We start from the raw sequence: 20,792 nt of genomic DNA, 5'->3' as shown, positions 1-20,792 counted from the left end.
TCGTCATTAGGCCAAGTTGCCTGAAAGGCGAGGCAGTGCACAGAAATGAGAACTAGAATCACTGCACGCCTACCATGCTCACATGTATCATGCCAACTACAAGTGAAGTCTTGATAGTGGCTGACTTTACAGGCTTACCTGGTGACAGCTTGGCCTGCGGATAGGGGAAAGGGAGCAAAGGGCAACTGGGTGGCTGTGGAGTCAGCTGGGTGTGCCCCAGGGCCCTCCCTGTCATCTCCAGGCCTCACACAGTGGTGTTTCCTCCCTCAGCAGGGCTGAGAACTCACAACTTGGAGTCCAACAAGAGAATGAAAGGTGGCTGGCGCTATACTCTGCTGGTAAGAGGCCACGGAAGCAGCAGGCTGGGGGCAGGGACAGTGTCTGTTGTGGAGGGCCTGGGAAGACACCGTGAAGCTGGGAGGCTCTCCTGCTTAGGAAGTGGGGAAACTGGTGTCCTTTCTTTTGATTCTTTGTGTCTTCACAGCCCAGTGAGGTAGAAGACACTGTGTCTGTGGAGGAGGGTGAGGTGGAGGAGGAGGCAGGGCGCGCTCCAGCCTCAGCCCCTGCCCCTGAAGACCTGGTGGAGCCCCAGCTGACAGATGCCAGCCAGGTTTTGGGAACTTCAGAGATCAGGCAGGTGCGGGCATGATCCAAAGCACAAGGATTCCAGCCCAAGTCAAACGGCCCCCCCTCTCCTGTCCACCCCAGCCAGGTCCAGGGACACCCGGGGTCACTCCTGCTCTGCCCCAGCTCAGTGTCACGTTGGATATCAATTTGCTTTCTTATAAATGACCAGGCAGTACTAACATCATGCTCTTCACTGGGCCAGGAGGTTAAGAATAAAATAAAATTAGTTTCAACCCTTGGGACTGAAGCCAAAGGTGGTGGCGGGGATGGGAGGTAAGGAAGGGAGATGAGGAGGAAAGATTTGGCATTTCATTTATTCTCTATTTGTTAAGGGGATTTTACCTGGGTTCCAAACTTGACTCTGCTATTTACTACCCATGTGGACTTCAGGCAACTTGCTTCATCTCAACTTGAGCCTCAGTTTCCTCATCTGTAAAATGGGAATAATAATCCTTCTGTGCAGGGGCGGCTGCTAATGGGCATGAAACCCCCTAAGAAATAGTAAACTACTCTAACTGTAGAGCTCCGTGCCTGTGTGAGTGGTGGCTATGTAGCCCATCCCTGCTGGGGCTCCCAGGATATAGTTTTCAACTATAGATCCCTCACTCACCTCCTGTCCTGTCCCCAGCTCAGCCTCCACCTCCCCCGGAGACTCACTGGCCATTCCTGGAGTCTGGTCTTTTGCACATCGAGGGATGGCTTCAGTTTACGGAACCTGTACAGGCAGATGGAGGGCCATGAAGGGCCAGTCCTGCTGGTGCTGAGGGACCAGGATGGGCAGGTGAGCTCGGCTGGAGCCTCCGCCTGAGGTCACGGGGGTTCCCCTCTAGGTACCACTGGGCAGCTTCAGGAAAGAGAACACAGAGGTTTTAAAACATTCCCTGCTGGTAGGAAAAGAATGGATTGCAGAAGGCATTGATAGTAGCTGCCTACATTTTATAAGAGGGACGTTTAAGGACACCGACTTTGGCTTCTGCAATAGGAGGGTTCTTGCATTAGAGGTGGGGAAGAAGGAGAAGCTGTTTAGAACTGCCCTTCTGTGGAAGGAACTTGTTAGAGATGGAGAGCCTTCAAGGGACCCCACTTGCTTGGGAGCACCTCTCTTAAAATGATGATAGGACTTCTTGCCACAAAACCAGGGTGCTAACTCCCCCTGGATGGAGCTTCTTCCTTGGCAAAACAATGCTCTTTCCACTCATATGAAACCCTCTCTGTCCAGTGGTCTTGCACTGCCATCCAGTGCATTCCACCTAACCCTCCCACCAGAGCTTTGGTCTCAAGACCACACAGCTTTGGTCTCAAGAGTGAAATATTGGGCAGGCAAGAAAAATGATATCTATGAACCAGAGATAGTCCAAATGGCTTTTGTTCTCAAGAATTATAAAGCTTTAGTCTTATTAGGACAAAAACTAACAGTGGATAAAAACTAACAGTGTGTGATATAAGGTTTACATTTAAACAGTTGTCACAAAAGTCTAACATGTGTCTAAAATAGGTCTTACAGTAGAGTTCTAGATGCAGGTCTAGATAATCACAAAAAATGATGGCTGTCATGATTCGAGACAGCATTTGGGGTATTAATTCTTAGTATTAATTATTTTTTATTTTGTTCTGTATATTATTTTAATTATTGTTCATTAAAAAACATATTTTTGTGTACAAGAACTAAGTTATAGACCAGAGGTGCAGGGGGTGAGGCAGTGTGGGGAGTAGAACAGGTGGATTCACTGAAATACTCTGCTAAGGGGAACAGTGGGAGAGAGAGGAGGTCTGCTGTGCCATGTGGGTCAGCACCTGACCCCTTGTTCTGTATTCTATTTAATTAATGAATTAATTTTTTGGTTCTGTATTTTAAAGTGAGCCTCTATTTACTCCAGGATAAAAGCTCAATTTTCTACCAAATCATTAAACTCTGAAATGATTCCATAGAACGTGTGCTATCAGTGACTGAACCCTGTCACCCATGGTTTCAAAGTTTAAAAATCAGAGAGGCGGGGCCTCCCTGGTAGCCTGGGGGTTAAGTCAGCCCTATCACTGCTATGGCCTCAGTTCCATCCCCAGCCAGCCAGGGAGCTGACCCACATAGCACAGCAGACCTCCCCTGTCTTGCCCACTGCTCCTCTCAGCAGTGTACTTCAGTCAATCTTCCTGTTTTGCTCCACACTGTTTTCTGGTGAATTCTCTCAATCCTCCATGTCTGGCCTACACCCCAGTTCCTCTATGCTAAAAACAAGAAACCAGAAAGGTTCCAGGAGTTCTCCACCCTCAGAGCACAGGCCCTTGTCTTTTCTTCCCTTCTGGCCTCCTATGCTTCCTATACCTCCAATAGCAATACCTCAGCCATTGGCCCTGAGGGACAAGCTAATATTTGTAATTTCATAATCCAAGACAGATGGGTCCCTGTGCCAGTTTCAAGAATTAACACCTCTAAGATAAGATGATCTGCCTATCTACACATTCCAATAAAAGATGTTTGCTCCTTAATCAGTTTCTACCCCCAAAATTAAAGCTTTGTTAAGTTATAAACTGGCTTAGTCCTTTGTTGGTAACAGCATTAAGCTTGGGCAGGAAATGCCTTGGCTTCAAGTGTCAGGCACTGACAGCGAGTGAGTCTCACAGTCCTCCTTCATGTCACCAGTGACACATGAGTGCACAGGAGACAGAGCAGGAAGCGGAACAGGCAGATTTTTTTTTTTATTATAATAGTTTATTTTTACAACATTTTGTGCATTTTTCCATCTCAGTTGTAATCCCCATGGGCTTCCCATCACCAAATCACCCATGTGCCATCACCATAGTCTAGTGCACTTCCCTCCCCCCACCTGTTTTTGATCCCATTCCCCACTCCACTCCCATAAAATGTCTCTGGTATATAGCTGTTCATCATTATCATCATTTTCTCACCTAGAACAGGCAGATTTTGATTGAAGTACTCTGCTGAGGGTGTTACAGGGCAGGGAGAGAGGGGTAGCCCTGGACCCTCAAATCTGCCCACTCTAAAAAGGTTCTGCCATCTGCTGCATCAAGACGAAAACATAAGACCTTAATGGAAAGGAACTTTAATACAATTAGTGTACAATACAGAAAAGATAAATAATATAATTTCTAAATCAAACACCTAAAGTTACCCATTCCTTCATGGGTAAAAATCTACCCAAAAGGGATTGGGCCAAAGCAAGGCCTGAAAGTCCATCCCAATTCTAAATCACCTTCTGACTGGGAGCCATAGGAAAGGGTCAGAAATGGCCAGACAATCTGGGAGGAAAAGAGCAAAATCAAAATCAGAATAAACACTGCCACAGTCAACCTCCCCACAGGCCTGTCACCCACATGTGTTTCATCCAGTCCAGGACCAAGAAGCAGCAAGCGCAGTTTCTTCACGTCTCTGCTCTGTGTGCCTCCCTCAGGTCACCTTCTGTCTCTCCATCCTGCTTCCTACATCCTTAGTCTCCTCTTCAGATTCTTCTCCTCTCCACTCAGCTCCACCCTCCTTTTGGGTGGAACAGAGAAACTGGAACCTCCCCTTTTCCTAGGGCCCCCCCTGTTACAAGGGGAGCCCGGTAGGGGGACAGGACAGGAGAGGTCTGCTGCTGCATATGGGTCAGTTCCCAGGCAGGGGATTGAACTCACTGCAGTGGCCGTGGAGAGCTTCATAGTGCTGCACTTTAACCCCTTGTACCACCAGCAAGGGCCCCAGTTCTTGTTCCTGTCTCATGTCTGTTGTTAACCAGAGGGGCCAAGACACCACCTCAGTCTTTCCTCACTGAAGGATAAGACATGTGGGCACTTGACTTGGCTTCCTTGGCAGGGACCAGAGCCTCCACCTTGGAGTTTCCACATTCCATCCAGCTCTCCCCTTCAGTCTGTCGCTGCAAAGGTCCCCTTAGGCTCCCAATCCCAGCCTTGCCTCCTGGCCTTTCTCACTCTTCTTTAGCTTGTTCCCTCTACCTTAAGGCAAGCTTTGTCTGATTTATCTATCTCAAGTGCTGTTTTCCATGAGGTGAAACTCAGTGGGGAGACAGGGTGCTCCAGTTCCCCTCTGGCTCCCTTGAGGCAGGCCTACTCATCTGAGACCCCTTTCCCTAATAGGCTGCTTTCTACTGTGCCCCTCCCTGAGGCAGGTCAGATTGAACCAGTGAGACAGTGGCTGGCAATAGCTTGATAGTTCTGAGACTTTATTTAACCCTGCCCCAGCAGGGAGGCCCCAAGTCAGAGTTTTCCCACCCCATGTCCTCCCTTGCTAGTCCCTCCTCCAAGCTCTTCTAGCTGTTTTCTCCTGCAGAGCCAGCCTGCTTTCTGGTGTAAAGGGTGACACTGCTCAGAGCAGCGCCCATGAGCCCCAAAGGAAGAGGTGTGCTTGCTACTTACTGGTGTGCTGCCTTGCGGGGTGAGGGTGGGAGGGTAGTGTCCCCAAAAGAGAAAAGCCAGGAGCCAGGGGCCAGGTGACTGGCAGAGCCCCACGGACTAGGAACACCGCCAACCCTCCAAGTTTTGGTTTTTAAAGCCAGTTGTCTCTTAGACACAACTGGAGGAAATGGAATATAAACTGGATGTCAACTCACATGAAGCTGCCGTTGACGTTCTGACATTCTTAGCTGAGGTGTTCTTAGGTGAGATAACAACATTGCAGTTACATAAGAAATAATTCCCCATTCTTCGGTGGGGAACTATAGAGGGGAAAATTACCCTATCTACAATTTACTTTCAAGTGTCTCAGAAAAACTAGAGTGAAAGAAAATGTGGCAAACACATTTACACACTTAAATCTACATGGAAGCTCCTCTGAGTTTTAGTTTTAAGCTTTTGTGCTTGGGATTTTATAAAGAAAAATGAGGGGACAACAGCTTACAAAACAGATGCTCTAGAGGAGGTTGTGTTTTTGTTCAGCGGGTTCTTATATAATGTCATTTCCTTCAACATCTTTGAGAAAAAACCAACCGATTCCTGCAGGGGCCACTGTTTGGAATTTGTTCATTCTCTCCATGTCTGCAGGCTTTCTCCTGGTACTATGGCCTCATGTGAGATGAGGTGTGAGACCCCAAAGATGTGCACCTGAGGTTTATTGGAGGGTCTCAACTGTCTGAGCGTGGGGAGCGTGTAAAATGGAGGGGTATCCTGTCCAGGGCCCCACCGTGGGCCCGAAAGACTCCAGACAACTCTAAACTGGAATAAGCAGATTGGAAAATGAATGAGTAGACACAAGTTATCATTTAATATGACATGTTTGAATCTTCACTTAGAAGTCTGATGATGTTTTTAAGACCAGAAGAACACCATAGGGAACTTAGCTCTTGTTTCTATCAATTAGTCTATGGAGAGTTTGGTTCTTTTCTACATTGTTTTGCCTCAAGTTGCAGTTCCTAAGACTATTGAAGATATTAAATGAGGGCTTGATGTGTAAGAACATATACCCTGGCATGGAAGGAAATGTACTAACATGTTAAGAAGAATAGTGGATATTTCTGCTTGTTGTAACTGTGAAGCTGTTTCTACAAGGAATACTTATATAAAATAAGCATTTAAGAAAAAGGAGGAGGGTGCTGTAAGAGCTCTTGCCTGGGGAGGGTTAAGAGCCTGAAGGATGCATGTTGAAGGCGGCCTCCCCAAGCCCCAGGTCCCTTGGGTGTCCCCTCTAGAATGAGCCTCTGTGACCAAGCCTGGAGAAAGGGATCGCCAGACAATGCCCAGCTTCCTTCTAGCAACAAGCTCTTTTTGCTTTCCAGATGTTTGGGGCCTTCTCCTCCTCGGCTATCCGATGCAGCAAAGGCTTCTATGGTACTGGCGAGACATTCCTCTTCTCCTTCTCCCCAGAGCTGAAGGTGATACTACCAACCTTTGGGGTGGGAGGGGGCAGTGGAGTCTAGGGCAGGACAGAGACCCTTCTTTCTACTGAGGGGGCGCAGCAGGATGGTGGCCAGCAGAGCATCCCCTTGGCCTGCTCAGTTTATTTGTAAAAATGCTGAGGTGCCCAGCAACCACTGTCTTGCTGAGAGGGAGAGGGGTGTGGCTCACAGACCCAGGCTGAAAGAGATGGGTGTGGGTGTGGTGGTCAGAAGATGAAAACAGATGTGTCTCTTGGCTTCTGTTTTCTTAGGACTTGTGGAGTAGGGTCATCAGCTGTGTGAGGATGGAGGAGTGGGTGTGAAGGTTAATGGGGTGACAGGTCCAATGGTTACCCCGGAACAGTAGGGGAAGCTAGAGAAAAGCCAGCACAGGACAGCTGGGCAGTGGTGGAGGTGACGCTCTGCTCAGCTCCTTGGGTCCGGCGGGTGGCGTGGAGAGGGAGAGGGAACGTGAGGGTTCAGCAGTCACAGCTTTAGCTGAGCTACTGGAGAGATGATAAGGGAAGGAGAAGGGAGTAGAAATGTAAATGGACTGGGCAAGAAGGGGAGGGAAACCAGATGGGGACTGAGGCACAAAGAATAGCCATGAGAGGTCATCTGAGGTCAGAGACGTAGTAGTGGTACCTGTGGAACATGCACTGGAACACAGGATCCAGAGGGACATTTTAAACAGACTGGGGGGTCAAGTCCTTGATCGTGACCATGGGAGACAGTGGGGAGGTGGGGGTTAGAAAAGCCACTGGGGAGGAAGGAGTTAAAGGGCAGGCATTGGGTGGGTACAAGTGGAGGGTGAAGATCACTGAAGGCCTTGGCAGGAAGGGAAGAGGGTGAGGCAGAGCTCAAGTAACTGGTGGCTGGGAAATGGGAAAATGAAAGAAGATGCATGGGACCATCACAGGACACCAGGGAGCCAGGGCCTTTGAAGGAAGGAGAGTGGGAGAATAATCTAAGCAGCCACAGCTTTTCCTGTCTCTGGACTATTTACCGGACAGAACTCTGAGCATGTTACTTTCACTAACACTGACACGGCGGCTGGCCTGCAGTTTACTGGCTGCCAGGTGCTGTTCTGAGACTTTCCCCAGTTAGAGCATTGAATCAGCAAACCACGAGGGGCCAAGATGAGCAAACTGCAGGGAATAATGGTGAGGATGAGATGTGGGAAAGGTCTTTGAGCTTGAACTCAGCCAAAGCACTGTAAACAACAGAGTCACTGCCTTGAGATGCTCCCAGAGAGGATACAGAATGATAAATGCTATGGAAGAAGCCCAGGGGAAGAGCACCTATATGAAGTGCAGGTGGGAAAATCACAGGAAACTTCTTGAGGTGGGTCTTGGTAGACAAATAGAACATCACCTGGTGATGAAGTACATAAGGAGCAGTTTTCTTGGCCTCAGAAACTGGAGAGAAGAGGAAGCGCAATTAAGAGCCTAACAGCTGCGTAGGAGAGGGAGAAGGGAGGGCTTTGCCCTCTTCATTAGCCCGCAAGAAATATTTGTTCAGTGGGTTAAGAGCTAGTTCCAAGTGCTTTGCAATGCACAGACCCAGGCACTTACAGATACATGCAGCCGCACAGCCATCTGGTCCACGACAAGGAATTAAGGACAATTGTGTGTCTGTATTTCATTGTCTCCACTGGGGGACTAATTATCAGGAAACAGGTCAGTGGTTAGTTATTCATGGGGAACCCAGGTTAGAGTCTAGTTATCACCACTTGCATTCCTATATTCACCTACTAGAATTCTAAAGTTCTAGAATTTTCTCCTTTGTTAGTTCCTCCTCATTTCCTCAACCTTTTAACATCAGAGAGTCTGAAACTGCTCTTGCCTCTCATCTCTTCTCTGACTGCCCTTATTTCCTTTGCGATCTTATCCATCCCACCCATGCTATCTATGTGCTAAGGGCCTTCCCTTGGACTCAAAACTCAAATATCCAAGGTCAATCCAGGGTCACCACTTAGATCCTAAACATGGCATGTCAAATTTCACATGTCCAAAACTGAGTTCCTGACTCAACCCCACAAAATCTGCTCCTGCTGCCAAATGCCCCAGCAAAGCTAGTGGAATCTCCATCTGTCCTGCTGCTGATAACTGAAAACTTTGGAATCCTTCCTAACTCCTTTTTCTTTGGTTCTACATCTGAGCTATCAACAAATCCGGATGACTCCGCCTTCCCTCTCTATATCTATCTCTAGTCCACCATTTCTCACATTCCTTAGCTGTTGCCCTGGTTCAAGTCACCACCATTACTTGCCTGTTCACTGTTAGAGCCTCCTAGTGGGTCTCCTTGCTTGTCTTTCAGTCATCACATAGTGGAGTGATCCTTTTAAAGGTAATTCGGAGCATGTCACAGAAGTCTTTATAATCACCTACAAATTCCTATGCCTTCTGACCTTTCTCTGATTGGTTTCTTGTTACTTTTTCTTTCCTTCATGCTACTTTAGACACCACTCTGCTACCTCATGGCCTTTGCATATGCTGTTTTGCTAGAGTGATGTCCACATAATTTGGCTTCCCTTCCTTCAGGACTCTGCTCAAGTGTCACTACTTAGGAAGGCATCCTCCCTGACCATCTGAATTAACTTTACAATACTTAATCCCCTGGAAACCCTTATTTCCCTTCTCTACTTTATTCAACTTTATTCTCTTTAGCATGTCACAAACTAACATATTATATACCCACTGTTTAATTTAGTGCCTAAACTGGTGTCTGGGGTTAAACATTAAAAACAATTTTTTAAAAGATTTATGTATTTAGGCATACAAGAGCTGGGGTGCAAGCCAGAGGTACAGGGTATATGTGTGTCTGAGAGAGAGGATTTACCTGAGACAGAGCGGGAAGCCAACAGGTGGGTCTACTGAAACACACTGCTGAGGGGAGCAGCGGGTGAGACAGGAGAGGTCTGCTGCACCATGTGGCTCAGCTCCTTGGGTGGGGAATCCAACTAGTGCTGTTGTGGCTTTGGATAGCTTCACACTCCTGAGAGATTGCTCTGTCTTCTCAGCCTGTTGTTAGGGACACCTATCTTTAAAAAAAAAAAAAAAGGTTTTGTCTGCCTTTGTCTTTGGCATTTCTTGGGTTCATGAACTCCCAGCAGTTCCTTGATAGCTATTCCAAGCTTTACCATGAACAAGGTCTTCATTTCTTCTGTAGCAATGCTTAGCTCACTCCTTCAAGTTTGAAGGTCAGCTGCCTTGATGAAGTAGAGGAGGAGTTGAATGGTTCTATCTTGTGCTTACTTGTTAATATTATCTTCTGAGCCCAGGGCTTATCTTTTATTCATCCACTTTCTGGCTAAAAATTCTCTGATTGTTCATAGCATTTTTTGGTAATTAGTTATAGGCAATAATATACTGTACCTTTGCAGCCCTTTAAATATCCTTTTATTATATACACTGACTCTTGAATAATTTATTCATTCCATAAATACTGGGAATACCGCCAGGAGTCAGGACAACCCTCACAGAATTTCCATGTTAATGGACACACTGAACATGAACAGTCTTAAAAAGCAGGGCCTGGGAGGAAGGCTTACTTTAAAGATTTATTTATTATTTATGCACACAAGAATTGGGGTGTAGGCCAGAGGTATGGGGTGGTGGTGGTGAGAGGATTTACCAGAGACAGAGTAGGGAGCAGAACAGGCAGATGTACTGAGACACTGCTGAGAGGAGCCGCAGGTCATATAGGAGAGGTCTGCGATCCAGGGATAGTGTGGTAGTAAGGAGACTTAACCCCTGCGCCACCAAGGAGGCCCTGGAAGGGTTACTTTGGGTAGGGTGGTGGTTCAGGGAATTTCTCTGTGAAGACTAAAAGTAGCCGTTTGAGGAGCTGAAGGAAGAACATTCTAGGGAAAGAGGGATCAGCAGGAATGAACTGTGGGTGTCCCAGGAACAGGAAAGCCAGTGTAGCTGAAGTGGCAGAATAGTGGGGAAAAAGGTCAGAGGTAAAATCAGCTATCAAAGCTGGGTAAACTTTTGACTATAGCTAGGAGCTGGATTTTATTCCCACTGCAATGGGAAACCTTTGGAGTTTTATCCAGTTAGACTTTGACTATCACTCAGGTTGCAATGCGGAGCTGGACGGTGAGCAGGAGACAATGGAAACAAAGAGGACCGCTGGGAGGCTGGGATCCAGTGAGGAGTGACTATGGTGTGGACTGGGTAGGCAACAGTGAGCTGAAATGGAAGAGACAATGTTGGAAGTCAGTGTCTCTTTGGAGTGGGTCCTACTGGCCTTGCTAATTCAGAGGATTCTGGTCTATTCCTAGAAGAGAGGATTTGGCAATTCAGACTGGAGGGCAAAAGTAAATGTATTTACTCTAAGAGAACGGAAAGAAATGTCAGAGCTAAGTGCCCAGCATACTTAGTGGGTGCCTGGATGTTGTTCCCGCTACAATACTGCCACCTAGTGGTATAGAATCAAACAGCAAGGAAAGACGTGTCCAGTAACCTGAGCTTTTTTCTATCATCCCAGGTCTTTAAATGGACTGGAAATAACTCTTTCTTTGTGAAAGGAGACTTGGACTCGCTGGTGATGGGTAGTAGCAGGTGCGTGTATTCATCCTCCCCGAGTCTCGGGTGGTCTGTGGTCTGGTCCCTTTTTCTGCCTGGAAACGATGGTTGGTGCTGTGTCTGGCAAAATAGGGAGGCTGGTAGTTAGCGTCCCCTCCCACACCCTAGGCACCAAGTTCCCCAGCCACCCCTTCCACCGTGTTCTAAATCAACACTGAGAGGGATTGATGACATGAATTCCCCCTAAGTCTCACAGTTGATGACAAATTAGTCCGGATTTATGTAACTTTGAGAGCAACATTCCCAAATGTTTGGATGAAGCTGGAGGCAAAAGGTGGGCAAGCCCCAAATGTACCTGTCAGGCCCATGGTCCCAGCAAAATTAGCTCTCTGGAGAAGGCTGGCATCTGCCCAGGAGCCTGGCCTACTTGTCTGTGTGCACTTGCACTTGTGTGTGGGTGGGGGGATGGGCGGAGAAGTGGGTTAGGAAGAAAGGGTAGGCGGCCCCTGGTGTGGCCTGCAAATTCAGGCAGAACAAATCTTCTCCTGAGGGCAAAGATGAAAGCATTGCTTCATTAGTACCGGGCAAATTCCTTGCTATCCCAATTGGCAGAAAGGCATGAGAGGCACGTTGGCACAGAGCAAACCTATTGGTACTGACTGGAATCACCCACTTCCAGCTCTGGCCTGCCTTCTGTCGGATGAGAGGACTAGAATGGGTGTTCTCGGAAGTGTTTTGGGCTCAGAGTCCATGGCTGTGAGACTTAGGCCTGCGATTAAACACTGCAGCCTGAAACTGTTCCAAAGGTTCTAAAACTGGACAGTGAGCATGGTCATATCGCACTATGCATGTGTTAATATCAATAATGAATTGCAAAAAAAAGGCTCTATGTCTAGGGAACAGGATGTCCCCGAACTCAGCAGTCCCCAACTAAGGATACATTAGCTAAAGGGAAGAGGAAGCTGGGAGAAAGGAGCTGTGGTGTTATGTGGCCAAGGGCCAGGCACACAGGTCTGAAGTCTCATCACCCAGGAGGGAGACATGCCACGCTTTTGCTCTTCTCCCTAGTGGCCAGTTTGGTCTGTGGATGGATGGAGACTTGTACCACGGTGGCAGCCACCCCTGTGCGACCTTCAACAATGAGGTACTGGCCCATCAGGAGCAGTTCTGCATCCAGGAGCTGGAGGCCTGGGTTTTGAGCTGATGCACCTCGGTGGAAAGCTTCCTGGGGCAAGAGGTGCTTGGACCTGCTCACACCGCACCCATCCCTCTTACACAGGGCAGCCCATTCACCCCAAGGTGAATGGCAAAGTGTTGACTGTAGCCGACAGCCAACCCCCCTGTGGTCTGGAACCCAACACAGGCCTGGGTGCAGACACTGTTCTCCAGAGGAGGTGCCTTTTAAGGCGTGAAAGATGTTTATACCTCATCTGAACAGTGCAAAGTCCTTCATATAAATTATCTTTTTAGAAAATTCTACAATTTATGTGTATGGATCTCCCTGGTGGTGTAGGGGTTAAAGTCTTAGCGCCATCAAGCCACTGCCAACCACTGTGGCATGATCATCCCTGGCCAGGGAGATGACCCACATGGTGCAGCAGACCTTTCCTGTCTCCCTGCTGTTCCCCTCAGCAGTGTATCTCAGGAGATCTATCTATTCTGCTTCCCATTCTATCTCTGGTGAATCCTCACTCCCCACACCTCTGACCTATACCCCCTGTTCTTGTATGCATAAATAAATAAAAATAAATATTAAAAAAATAAATTATACATGTTTATTGTAGGAAAAAAGACAAAAATTTCTTGAAATTTAACTCTCTAAAATAGTAACATTTTCATGTCTATCCTTCTGGAAATGTCCAATGGAGAGAGCAATCTCTTTAAAAATGGGATTCTACGTTGTATGTTTTAGAAATTACTTTAAAGAATATTGTCAAACCATAGACACCAGGGTTTAACTGGTGAAATAAAGACTCTGGTAGCTTCAATTTCTTTCTAGAACATTGAGGCCTAAATGCTACCAGTGTGCTGGGTGCTTGCAAATCTCTAATTCTACAGGGAAGATATGATTGCAGCAAATGAAAGATATGCATGCATAGTAAAAAAGTTGATAACAAAGAATAAAGGTATGTATATTAGAATAAAGGGACTTGTCCTTCTGCAAAGAGGAACCCTGAAAAACTAAAAGCTAAAAGAGTTCATAAAACTAAGAATCTTCATCCATTCCCATGCTACTGCCTGCCTCCTATTCTTTATTACACCATTATCCCCCATTATTAACAGAAGAAAATCAAGGAACACTGGCTTGTTAAATATCACCCCCTAACAGACCTGGCAACATCAAATATTTGGGTGGATTCCTAGAAAAACACATTTCCTTTGCACAAAAGGGTTAAAGCTGGACACAGAAGCCTGAGAGCAAGTCATTAAGAAACATACCTTTAAGTTTCAAGATGGAAATACAATCATCAAGTTTTATTGCAGCTAGTTCCTCGCCCAAATGAAGTAACCATCGTTTTAACTTGCACTTCTATTTACATTCTGAAGGTGACAATGTTCAGTAACTCTAGAGATAAAGCTGTTACAGTCTCCATTTTTATAATAGCGAAGATGTTTAAGAAAAAAGGTATAACTTTGTAAGTGACACATGGTTCTCTTATAATTCAAACAGTTGCAAAGAGCATAAAGTGCAGCTGCCTTATAAGTAACAAAAGATGGAAATGAAAAAGATTCAAGTGTTTTTCAGATAGCAAAGTGATACAGTAACTGGGTCTACAAAATTACAGAGTAGATAAAAATTATTTAAAGGCAGGAGTTGCAAAAATAAAACAATCTTAGCAGATAAACATTACATTCTTAACCTTGGGGTGAAACAAATGGTTCTCCTCACTGAATGTTTTAGAGGTACCATAAGCCAAAAGGGCACACCTCATTTGTGCTTCTGTGAGCCTCTCTTTGAACACACTTCACCCTTACAGCATCATGGTAAGGAGAGCATAATTTTCACTATTCCCCAATGATTTACAATGAACTCTTGATTATCTACTGTGGGATGCTGGAGAGGGGATGATAATATAGAACGGCAGACATCCCAAGTGGCACACAGTTTTCACCCCAGTGCCAAAAGAACAGAAGCTGGTTACATAATGGTAGGTGGCAGTATTCTAAGACTCCAAGGTCAGTCTCCTGCCGGGTCTCAGCTCCTCCCTTCCTGCTTTTGACCAAGCCAGGGAGGGTCCCTACTCCTGGTCAATCAAGTAGGGTCCTGTAAGGGAGTGTAAGGACATGTCACTAACACTTCCCACTGCCTTGTAACTTCTGACCCACCATGGCTTTGGCACTAACTTTGTTCTCAGTGAACTTCTGTAGAACTGAGAATGAGGATGTGTGTGTGTGTGTGTGTGTGTGTGTGTGTGTGTGTGTGTGTGTGTGTGTGTGTGTGTGTGTGTGTGTGTAGGGGCGCTCTCAGCGCAGGAATATTGTTCAACCACTGCTATCCCACAGCTGGGGACAAGCAATAAGTGCTGGGAACATCAAGTTCCACAGAGGATCCTAGAATCTAGGGGTAATCATTCATCTCAGCACACACAGATCAGTTTTTGCTCTGAAACTCATAAAATCCAACAACTTAGCAAAAAACGAACCCTTAATGCTGAGTAGCCCTGAGGATGATTCCTGTGAAGACCTCTCACCAGCTCAAGGAAATGACAGAGCTAGTCAGGAGGGAGCCTTCTCCAGACTGACCAGTGGTAAAACCCTTGGGACTTGGGCAGTAGGTATTCAGGAGCTCGAACCCACCCCACCCCTGGCCCTCACCTATCAACTACTATCAAGCAGCTTACAAGGGGTTAAAAGGGTTGAGGAAATGGTGTCTTTCATGTTTAGATCACTTACAGAGAGCTATCCTCAAATTTGGGGAGATGGGCACCTTCTCAGGGCTAGGATTTCATGGTTTCTTTTTAACCAGGGTTGTTCACGACAATCCCAATGTCAAATTGCATTGTGCACATTTGTCTCATTAAAAACAAAAACAAAAACAAAAACAAAAGCACATAATAAAAAACAATCATACGTCATAGGGCTAAAAGGAACAGTCATTCTAAGAAAATAGGTGACTAAAGGAGAGGCCTTAAAAGGTATTAAAAACAGGCAAGATAATGCTTTTCACAGCATGCATACAGCAAGATTTGCCCAATGTATCTCTGAATAAAAATGTCTTCGCTTTAGCACATGTATACATTCAAAATATAAAAGTTTTCAAAAAATTTGCAGAGCAAGCTTTGTGATCAAATTCCCTAAATTAATAAACTGTTTTGGATTAATAAAATTAATGAATTGATTGCAGACATTCACATCTTGTTGGTTCGGAAAAGCTGGACCTTGGCTCTGGGTGGTACTCGATAGCAAGCTGGACTGTTAGGTGAATCTCTGTGATTGAAGTTCAGTTTTAGAGGTGTGAAAGATGGGGGTCCAACGTTGTTATCCTATTAAGGAGGGAAAAAAAAACTAGAAACAAAAAAGCCAGTTTTTCTAATTTTGGATGAAAATCTCAAGCATATAGATCCCTTGTTTTAAAGAAAGAATGTCCCCTTTGCTCATTTGGCTCTGCTGAAACTCTCTCTTCTATTGTATTAACTTTCTTTTGTTCAGTGACATGGGGGGGCCAGGGAGCTGATCCACCTGGCTCAGCAGACCTCTCCTAACCTGCCTGCTGCTCCCCTCAGCAGTGTATTTCAGTCAATCTGCTTGTTCTTCTCCCTATTGTCTCTGGTGAACCCTCTCACTTCCCCCCACCTCCATACCTCTGGCCTACCCCCCAGTTCTTGTATGCATAAATAAATCTTAAAAAAAAAACAAACAAAAAAAACCCAGCCATTCAGCTGCCATAATACTCATACCTGAGAAAACTGTCTCAAAGTCAACCTTTATTTGTATTCAAATTCATCTCTGTTTCTAACCAGTCTTTCTTACTCCTACCCACTCTAATTTCTACTTTAGTGGATTTTATAAAATACAAAGTTGTAGGCCCTCCCTGGTGGCGCAGCGGGTTAAAGCACAGCACTAAGAAGCTAAAGCCACTTCCGCATGAGTTCGATTCCCGCCTGCCCCGGAGGTGACCGCATGGCGTGGCAGACCTCTCCTGACCCGCCCGCTGTTTCCCTCAGCAGTGTACTTGTAGATCTGCCTGTTCTGTTCCCCACTCTGTCTCTGGTGAAGCCTCTCGCCGCCCCCGAGCCTCTGATCTGTACCCCAGTTCTGTATGCACAGATAAATAAATCTTTTAAAAAAAAATACAAAGTTGTAACTCTCCTGCTTAAAAAATATCAGTGGTTCTCCTCTGTTCTTTGCTTACAAAATTGTGCAAAATGCCCCAGACCCAACCCCTAAATATACCATTTTCTCTCTCATCTCCCAGCCTCCCTGGCCCCCTTTACCCTGGTAATTTTTCTCATCCAGCTCATCCTTCAGCTTCTAAGTCCTTCTTAAAATAGGCCTTTCCCAGCCAAACAAGTCAGATTAAAATCATCTTTCCTTTTGTGCCTTTAAGACTCTGTACCCTCCTCCGTCCAAGGCACTGACTGTGTCCCTGTAACTATTTATACCTATGTTTGCCAACCCCAACCAGCATGAGATCCAAGTGAATATGTCTTAGGATCCATATGTCTTAGTAACCCTGGTATCTAACACAAGGCCTGGCAAAAATACCCATTCACTGAGTGAATGTACCTAGATTTAAAGCAGCTAAACCTTAATAACCTCTTATCTCTGCTTCTAATCTCTCCAATGTACAACCTATCTCCTTCTAGTTGTCTTTCTTCGTCAGAGGTTTTGTTTCCTTGGGTGCTACATTTCCTGAGATTTACATCCTTATTCCCGTGGGTCTCACTCCAGTTGGAGATGACAAATACAGAATAATTGCAGTAGCACAGTAACCTGAATATTCTTAAGGATTCTCTCCTACTAGATTTAAGAAAATCTTCATTAGCCAATTTTCCAAAGTTCTTTATAATCTAGTCTCTCTTCAGTTTAACCTCTCACTAGTCAATAACAGAGTGACCTCCTCATAATCCCCTAAATGTACTAGGCTTGTTCCAATCCCATGCCTCTGTGTTGCTCATGGCCAAATATTTCCACCTGCCTCTCTGTTATTTATTCAAATACAATCTAACCTGTCAGGCCCAGCAGAGTCCTCCCCCGCTCCTAGGCTTTCTGAGTTTTCTGAACTCTCTGAATCCTACCAGGACTCACTGCATATGATAAAGTGCCCATATGCCAGCCAACTCTTTCATGTCTAATTTTTTCTTTTTGTTCTCTTCAGCACCCGACACAGAGGCAGAACGGCAGCTCTAGTGTAAAGAGAGCACCAGACGAGGGAGTCAAATGCTGTTTCTTACCTGTCCATCAATTATATTCATTCAGTCAGGTCTTTACCGGTCATTATCTCTTTGCCAGATACTTATTGATATATGTAGGTCAATAAGGGGTAATTATAACACTACTTTCTATAGGATTGGCAACTACAGTTGAGTTCTTCTTCTCCTTTGTTAGCTTATTCTAGCGAATTTAAATAGTTTACAGGCTTTGAGATTGCTGAGTTTCAAACATTAAGTTAGAAAATGTATTATCAATTCAGCTGGCCTTAAACAAGTTAACTACTCAGCTTTGGTAACCTCTGAAAGATGAGAACACTGGAACGTTGCTCGTAGTGTCAGTGGGAGGACTGGATGAGACAAGCGGTGAGGCTATTTATTATAAAGTCCTACTTACATGATCAGCACATTAAACATTTATTACTAGGACATGAGAAATCAGCTACCTTTCAGGCTCCTAAACTTTTTCTTGACATGACATTAAAGCACCAATAACATTCTGTGGGAAGAAATCATTGGTTCACAGAGTTGAGACATTTTAAAAAGTTGAGACATTTTCAAAAGGAAAGTCTAAGGTGTAAACATTAATTTAAAAAACATAACCAAACCATTATAATTTAAATGAGAACGTTTCTGAAAGAATTTTGGTTTTTACTTTGAAATTAAGAATTGTGCAAAGTTTGTGACTAATAGCCCACCCACCTGCGACTTGGTGACACTTACGTTTTTACACCAATTAAGAAACTGTTGTTGTGCTGCAGACAAACTCTTTTCATCTGTCTTCTTACAATAAACTCGAATTAACTGCTCTGCAAATCTCTTTGGCAAAAGTTGTGAAACCTTTTTAAAAAAGAAAAATTTCACTGTCACCTTGAATTCACACAAGAGAAATCAGCTACCTTCCAGGCTCCTAAGCTCCATTCTTGATGTGCTATTAAAAGCACCATGATGTTTTGCTATTTTGTCCCAAATAAAATCTGAAAGGAAGAATTCAAGATGATAATCATATTGCAAAATGTCCCAGAACTTTATGCCAGTTAGTAACAGGCCAAAGGTCTGTATTCATACCCAAGTCTCTAAACCAAAAGTGTCATTTTCATCTATGTTAAACAAGCAAAAAAACCTTTAAGATGGGGCCTCCCTGGTGGTACAAAGGGTTAAGTCTCAGCACTATGAAGCTCTCCACTGACGCTTCAGCATGACTTGGATCCCTGGCTAGGGAGGTGACCCACATGGCACAGCAGACCTCTCCTGTCTCACCCGCTGTTACCCTCAGCAGTGTATTTCAGTAGATCTGCCTGTTCTGCTCCCCACTCTGTCTCTGATGAATCCTCACACCCCTCCCCTGCTGTACCTCTACCTTATACCTTTACTCTTGAATGCATAAAATAAATCTTAAAAAAAGACAAAATCCAATGAGTTAGTCTATACAAAATCAAGTACACTTTTATCACACTTTAATTTTATAAAGACAAGCTTTTTCAGATGTGGTACTTACACACAATTTAATATTACTCACCAACCAAAAAAAAAATAAACACATGCCTTTTGCAGCAACATAGATGGAGCTGGAAAAGCTCATGCTTAGTGAAATAAGCCAGAAAGAAAAGGAAAAATACCGATGGTTTCACTCATAGCAGAAGTAAAATGGACCAGGTGAGAAAATAATAATAATAATAATGAACAGCTATATACAGAGACATTTTGTGGGGGTGGAGTGGGGATTGGGATCAAAAACAGTGGGGGGAGGCCCTCCCTGGTGGCGCAGCAGGTTAAAGCACAGCATTGAGAGGCTAGGGCCACTTCCGCATGAGTTCGATCCCCGCCTGCCCCGGAGGTGACCACATGGCGTGGCAGACCTCTCCTGACCCGGCTCCCCTCAGCAGTGCACTTCGTAGATCTGCCTGTTCTGCTCTCCGCTCTGTCTCTGGTGAAACCTCTCACCGCCCCTGTACCTCTGGCCTGTACCCCAGTTCTGTATGCACAAATAAATAAATCTTAAAAAAAAAAAAAAAAAAACAGTGGGGGGAGGAAAATGCACTGGAATATGGTGATGGCACACGGGTGATTTGGTGATGGGAAGCCCACAGAGGTTACAACTGAGATGAAAAAATGCACAAAATGATAAAAATAAACTATTACATTATTACAACAACAACAAAAAAGCTTTTCCTTTTACTATATACATTGAATTTGCAATGTGAACTGCATGCAGATGTACTCTAGAGATTTACCAAATGTCACTGTGGGATATTTGTTTTATTTAAATAGTTACCTCATCTTTTGTAATCATGGTGGCTTTGCTGGGGTCACTCTTACTATAGAAGCGAACATGATCAATTGGATTCTTGTCTTCCATTCCATAATCCATATTGATAACCTTAATGAAAGCAAGAAATAAATGCTCATTTACATATCTGTGAAAATTGATTTTGGGGTTATAGGGGTATGATATGGATCACAGCTCTCTGGAAAGAAGGAAGAACACAGATTAGGGGGACTCATAGTGTAATAAAAAGGACTCTGGTGCATGACCCATAGGGGTTTGGTCATGAAACCTGGGTGTGGGGGTTAGGCACTTTTGCTTACAACACAATTTGGCATAAAGTCAATACCTATTACATCCACAAGCACTGTGGTAGGCACAAGAAATACAAGGAAACTTAATACAATCCCAGCACCAACAAACCATGTAGCCTAGACTGAAGTTGAACCAATAACTATAACATTAGCTACCCACATTTCTTATTAGAATCACCCAGGAAAAGTAGAGGGTTCAGGCTCCCCCTGGTTGTGCCACGGGTTAAAGTACCACATTATGAAGCTTTCTGAAGCCCCTGCAGCACGAGTTTGATCCTCCACCAGGGAGTTGACCCACATGGCGTGGCAGACCTCTCCTGGCCCACCTGCTTCTCCCCTCAGCAGTGTATTTCAGTAGATCTGCCTGTTCTGCTCCCCACTCTGTCTCTGGTGAATCTTCTCACCTCCCATACCTCTGGCCTGTATCCCACTTCTATAAACATAAATAAATAAATCTTAAAAAAAAAAAAAGTAGCGGGTGCTGTGAAACTTTGGAACTTAGTAGTGGGGAGCTTTGAAAGAATGACTGGAAATAGCTTTCTATGAAAGCAGTAGGAATTAACCAGGCCTATAAAGGAAAGAGTTCCAGGCAGAGGACACAGCTGTGAGGTAGACAAGATGGAAACTGCTGCATCTAGTTGTAACACTGAAGTCATTGGTGATTTTGGATCAATTCAGTAGAGCAAGGGCCCCAGAACAAAAGGTTTAGGAATAAATGAGAAATAAAAAGAGAGAAGTCAACTCTTTGAAGTTTGGCTTTTTTTAAAAGATTTATTTATTTATTCATATAGAACTGGGGTATAGGCCAGAGATGCGGAGGGTGAGAGGCTTCACCAGAGACAGAGTGGGGAGCAGAAGTA

At 44.9% G+C, this 20,792-nt stretch overlaps 2 protein-coding genes across 3 annotated transcripts in view; one reads left to right on the top strand and one right to left on the bottom strand.

Annotated features, from left to right (window-relative positions):
* Window positions 1–308: 308 nt before the first annotated feature.
* Window positions 309–12,185, top strand: TLDC2 (TBC/LysM-associated domain containing 2). Of its 2 annotated transcripts, XM_004687210.1 has the most exons (6): window positions 309–338; window positions 485–637; window positions 1,256–1,408; window positions 6,351–6,446; window positions 10,944–11,017; window positions 12,050–12,185. In XM_004687210.1, the coding sequence occupies exons 1-6, from the start codon at window positions 309–311 to the stop codon at window positions 12,183–12,185; spliced, it is 642 nt and encodes a 213-aa protein (XP_004687267.1). The 2 variants fall into 2 exon arrangements, with proteins under 2 accessions (XP_004687267.1, XP_012583661.1); XM_012728207.1 differs by lacking the exon at window positions 6,351–6,446.
* Window positions 12,186–13,427: 1,242 nt separating this feature from the next.
* The window catches only part of SAMHD1 (SAM domain and HD domain 1), a 38,767-nt gene continuing 31,402 nt past the window's right edge, over window positions 13,428–20,792 (bottom strand). Inside the window, exons 14-16 of the mRNA XM_012728369.1 lie at window positions 19,628–19,732; window positions 18,076–18,192; window positions 13,428–15,465 (exon numbers count right to left, since the gene is read on the bottom strand). Coding sequence (XP_012583823.1) covers window positions 15,331–15,465; window positions 18,076–18,192; window positions 19,628–19,732 — 357 coding nt within the window. The 3' untranslated portion in view covers window positions 13,428–15,330. The remainder of the gene's footprint in view (window positions 15,466–18,075; window positions 18,193–19,627; window positions 19,733–20,792) is intronic.

Source organism: Condylura cristata, unplaced genomic scaffold (assembly GCF_000260355.1).
Source record: "Condylura cristata isolate star-nosed mole 26May11 unplaced genomic scaffold, ConCri1.0 scaffold00022, whole genome shotgun sequence".
Classification (NCBI taxonomy): domain Eukaryota; kingdom Metazoa; phylum Chordata; class Mammalia; order Eulipotyphla; family Talpidae; genus Condylura; species Condylura cristata.
The sequence above is the reverse complement of the archived record's forward strand: the minus strand, read 5'-3'. Positions and strand labels throughout refer to the sequence as shown.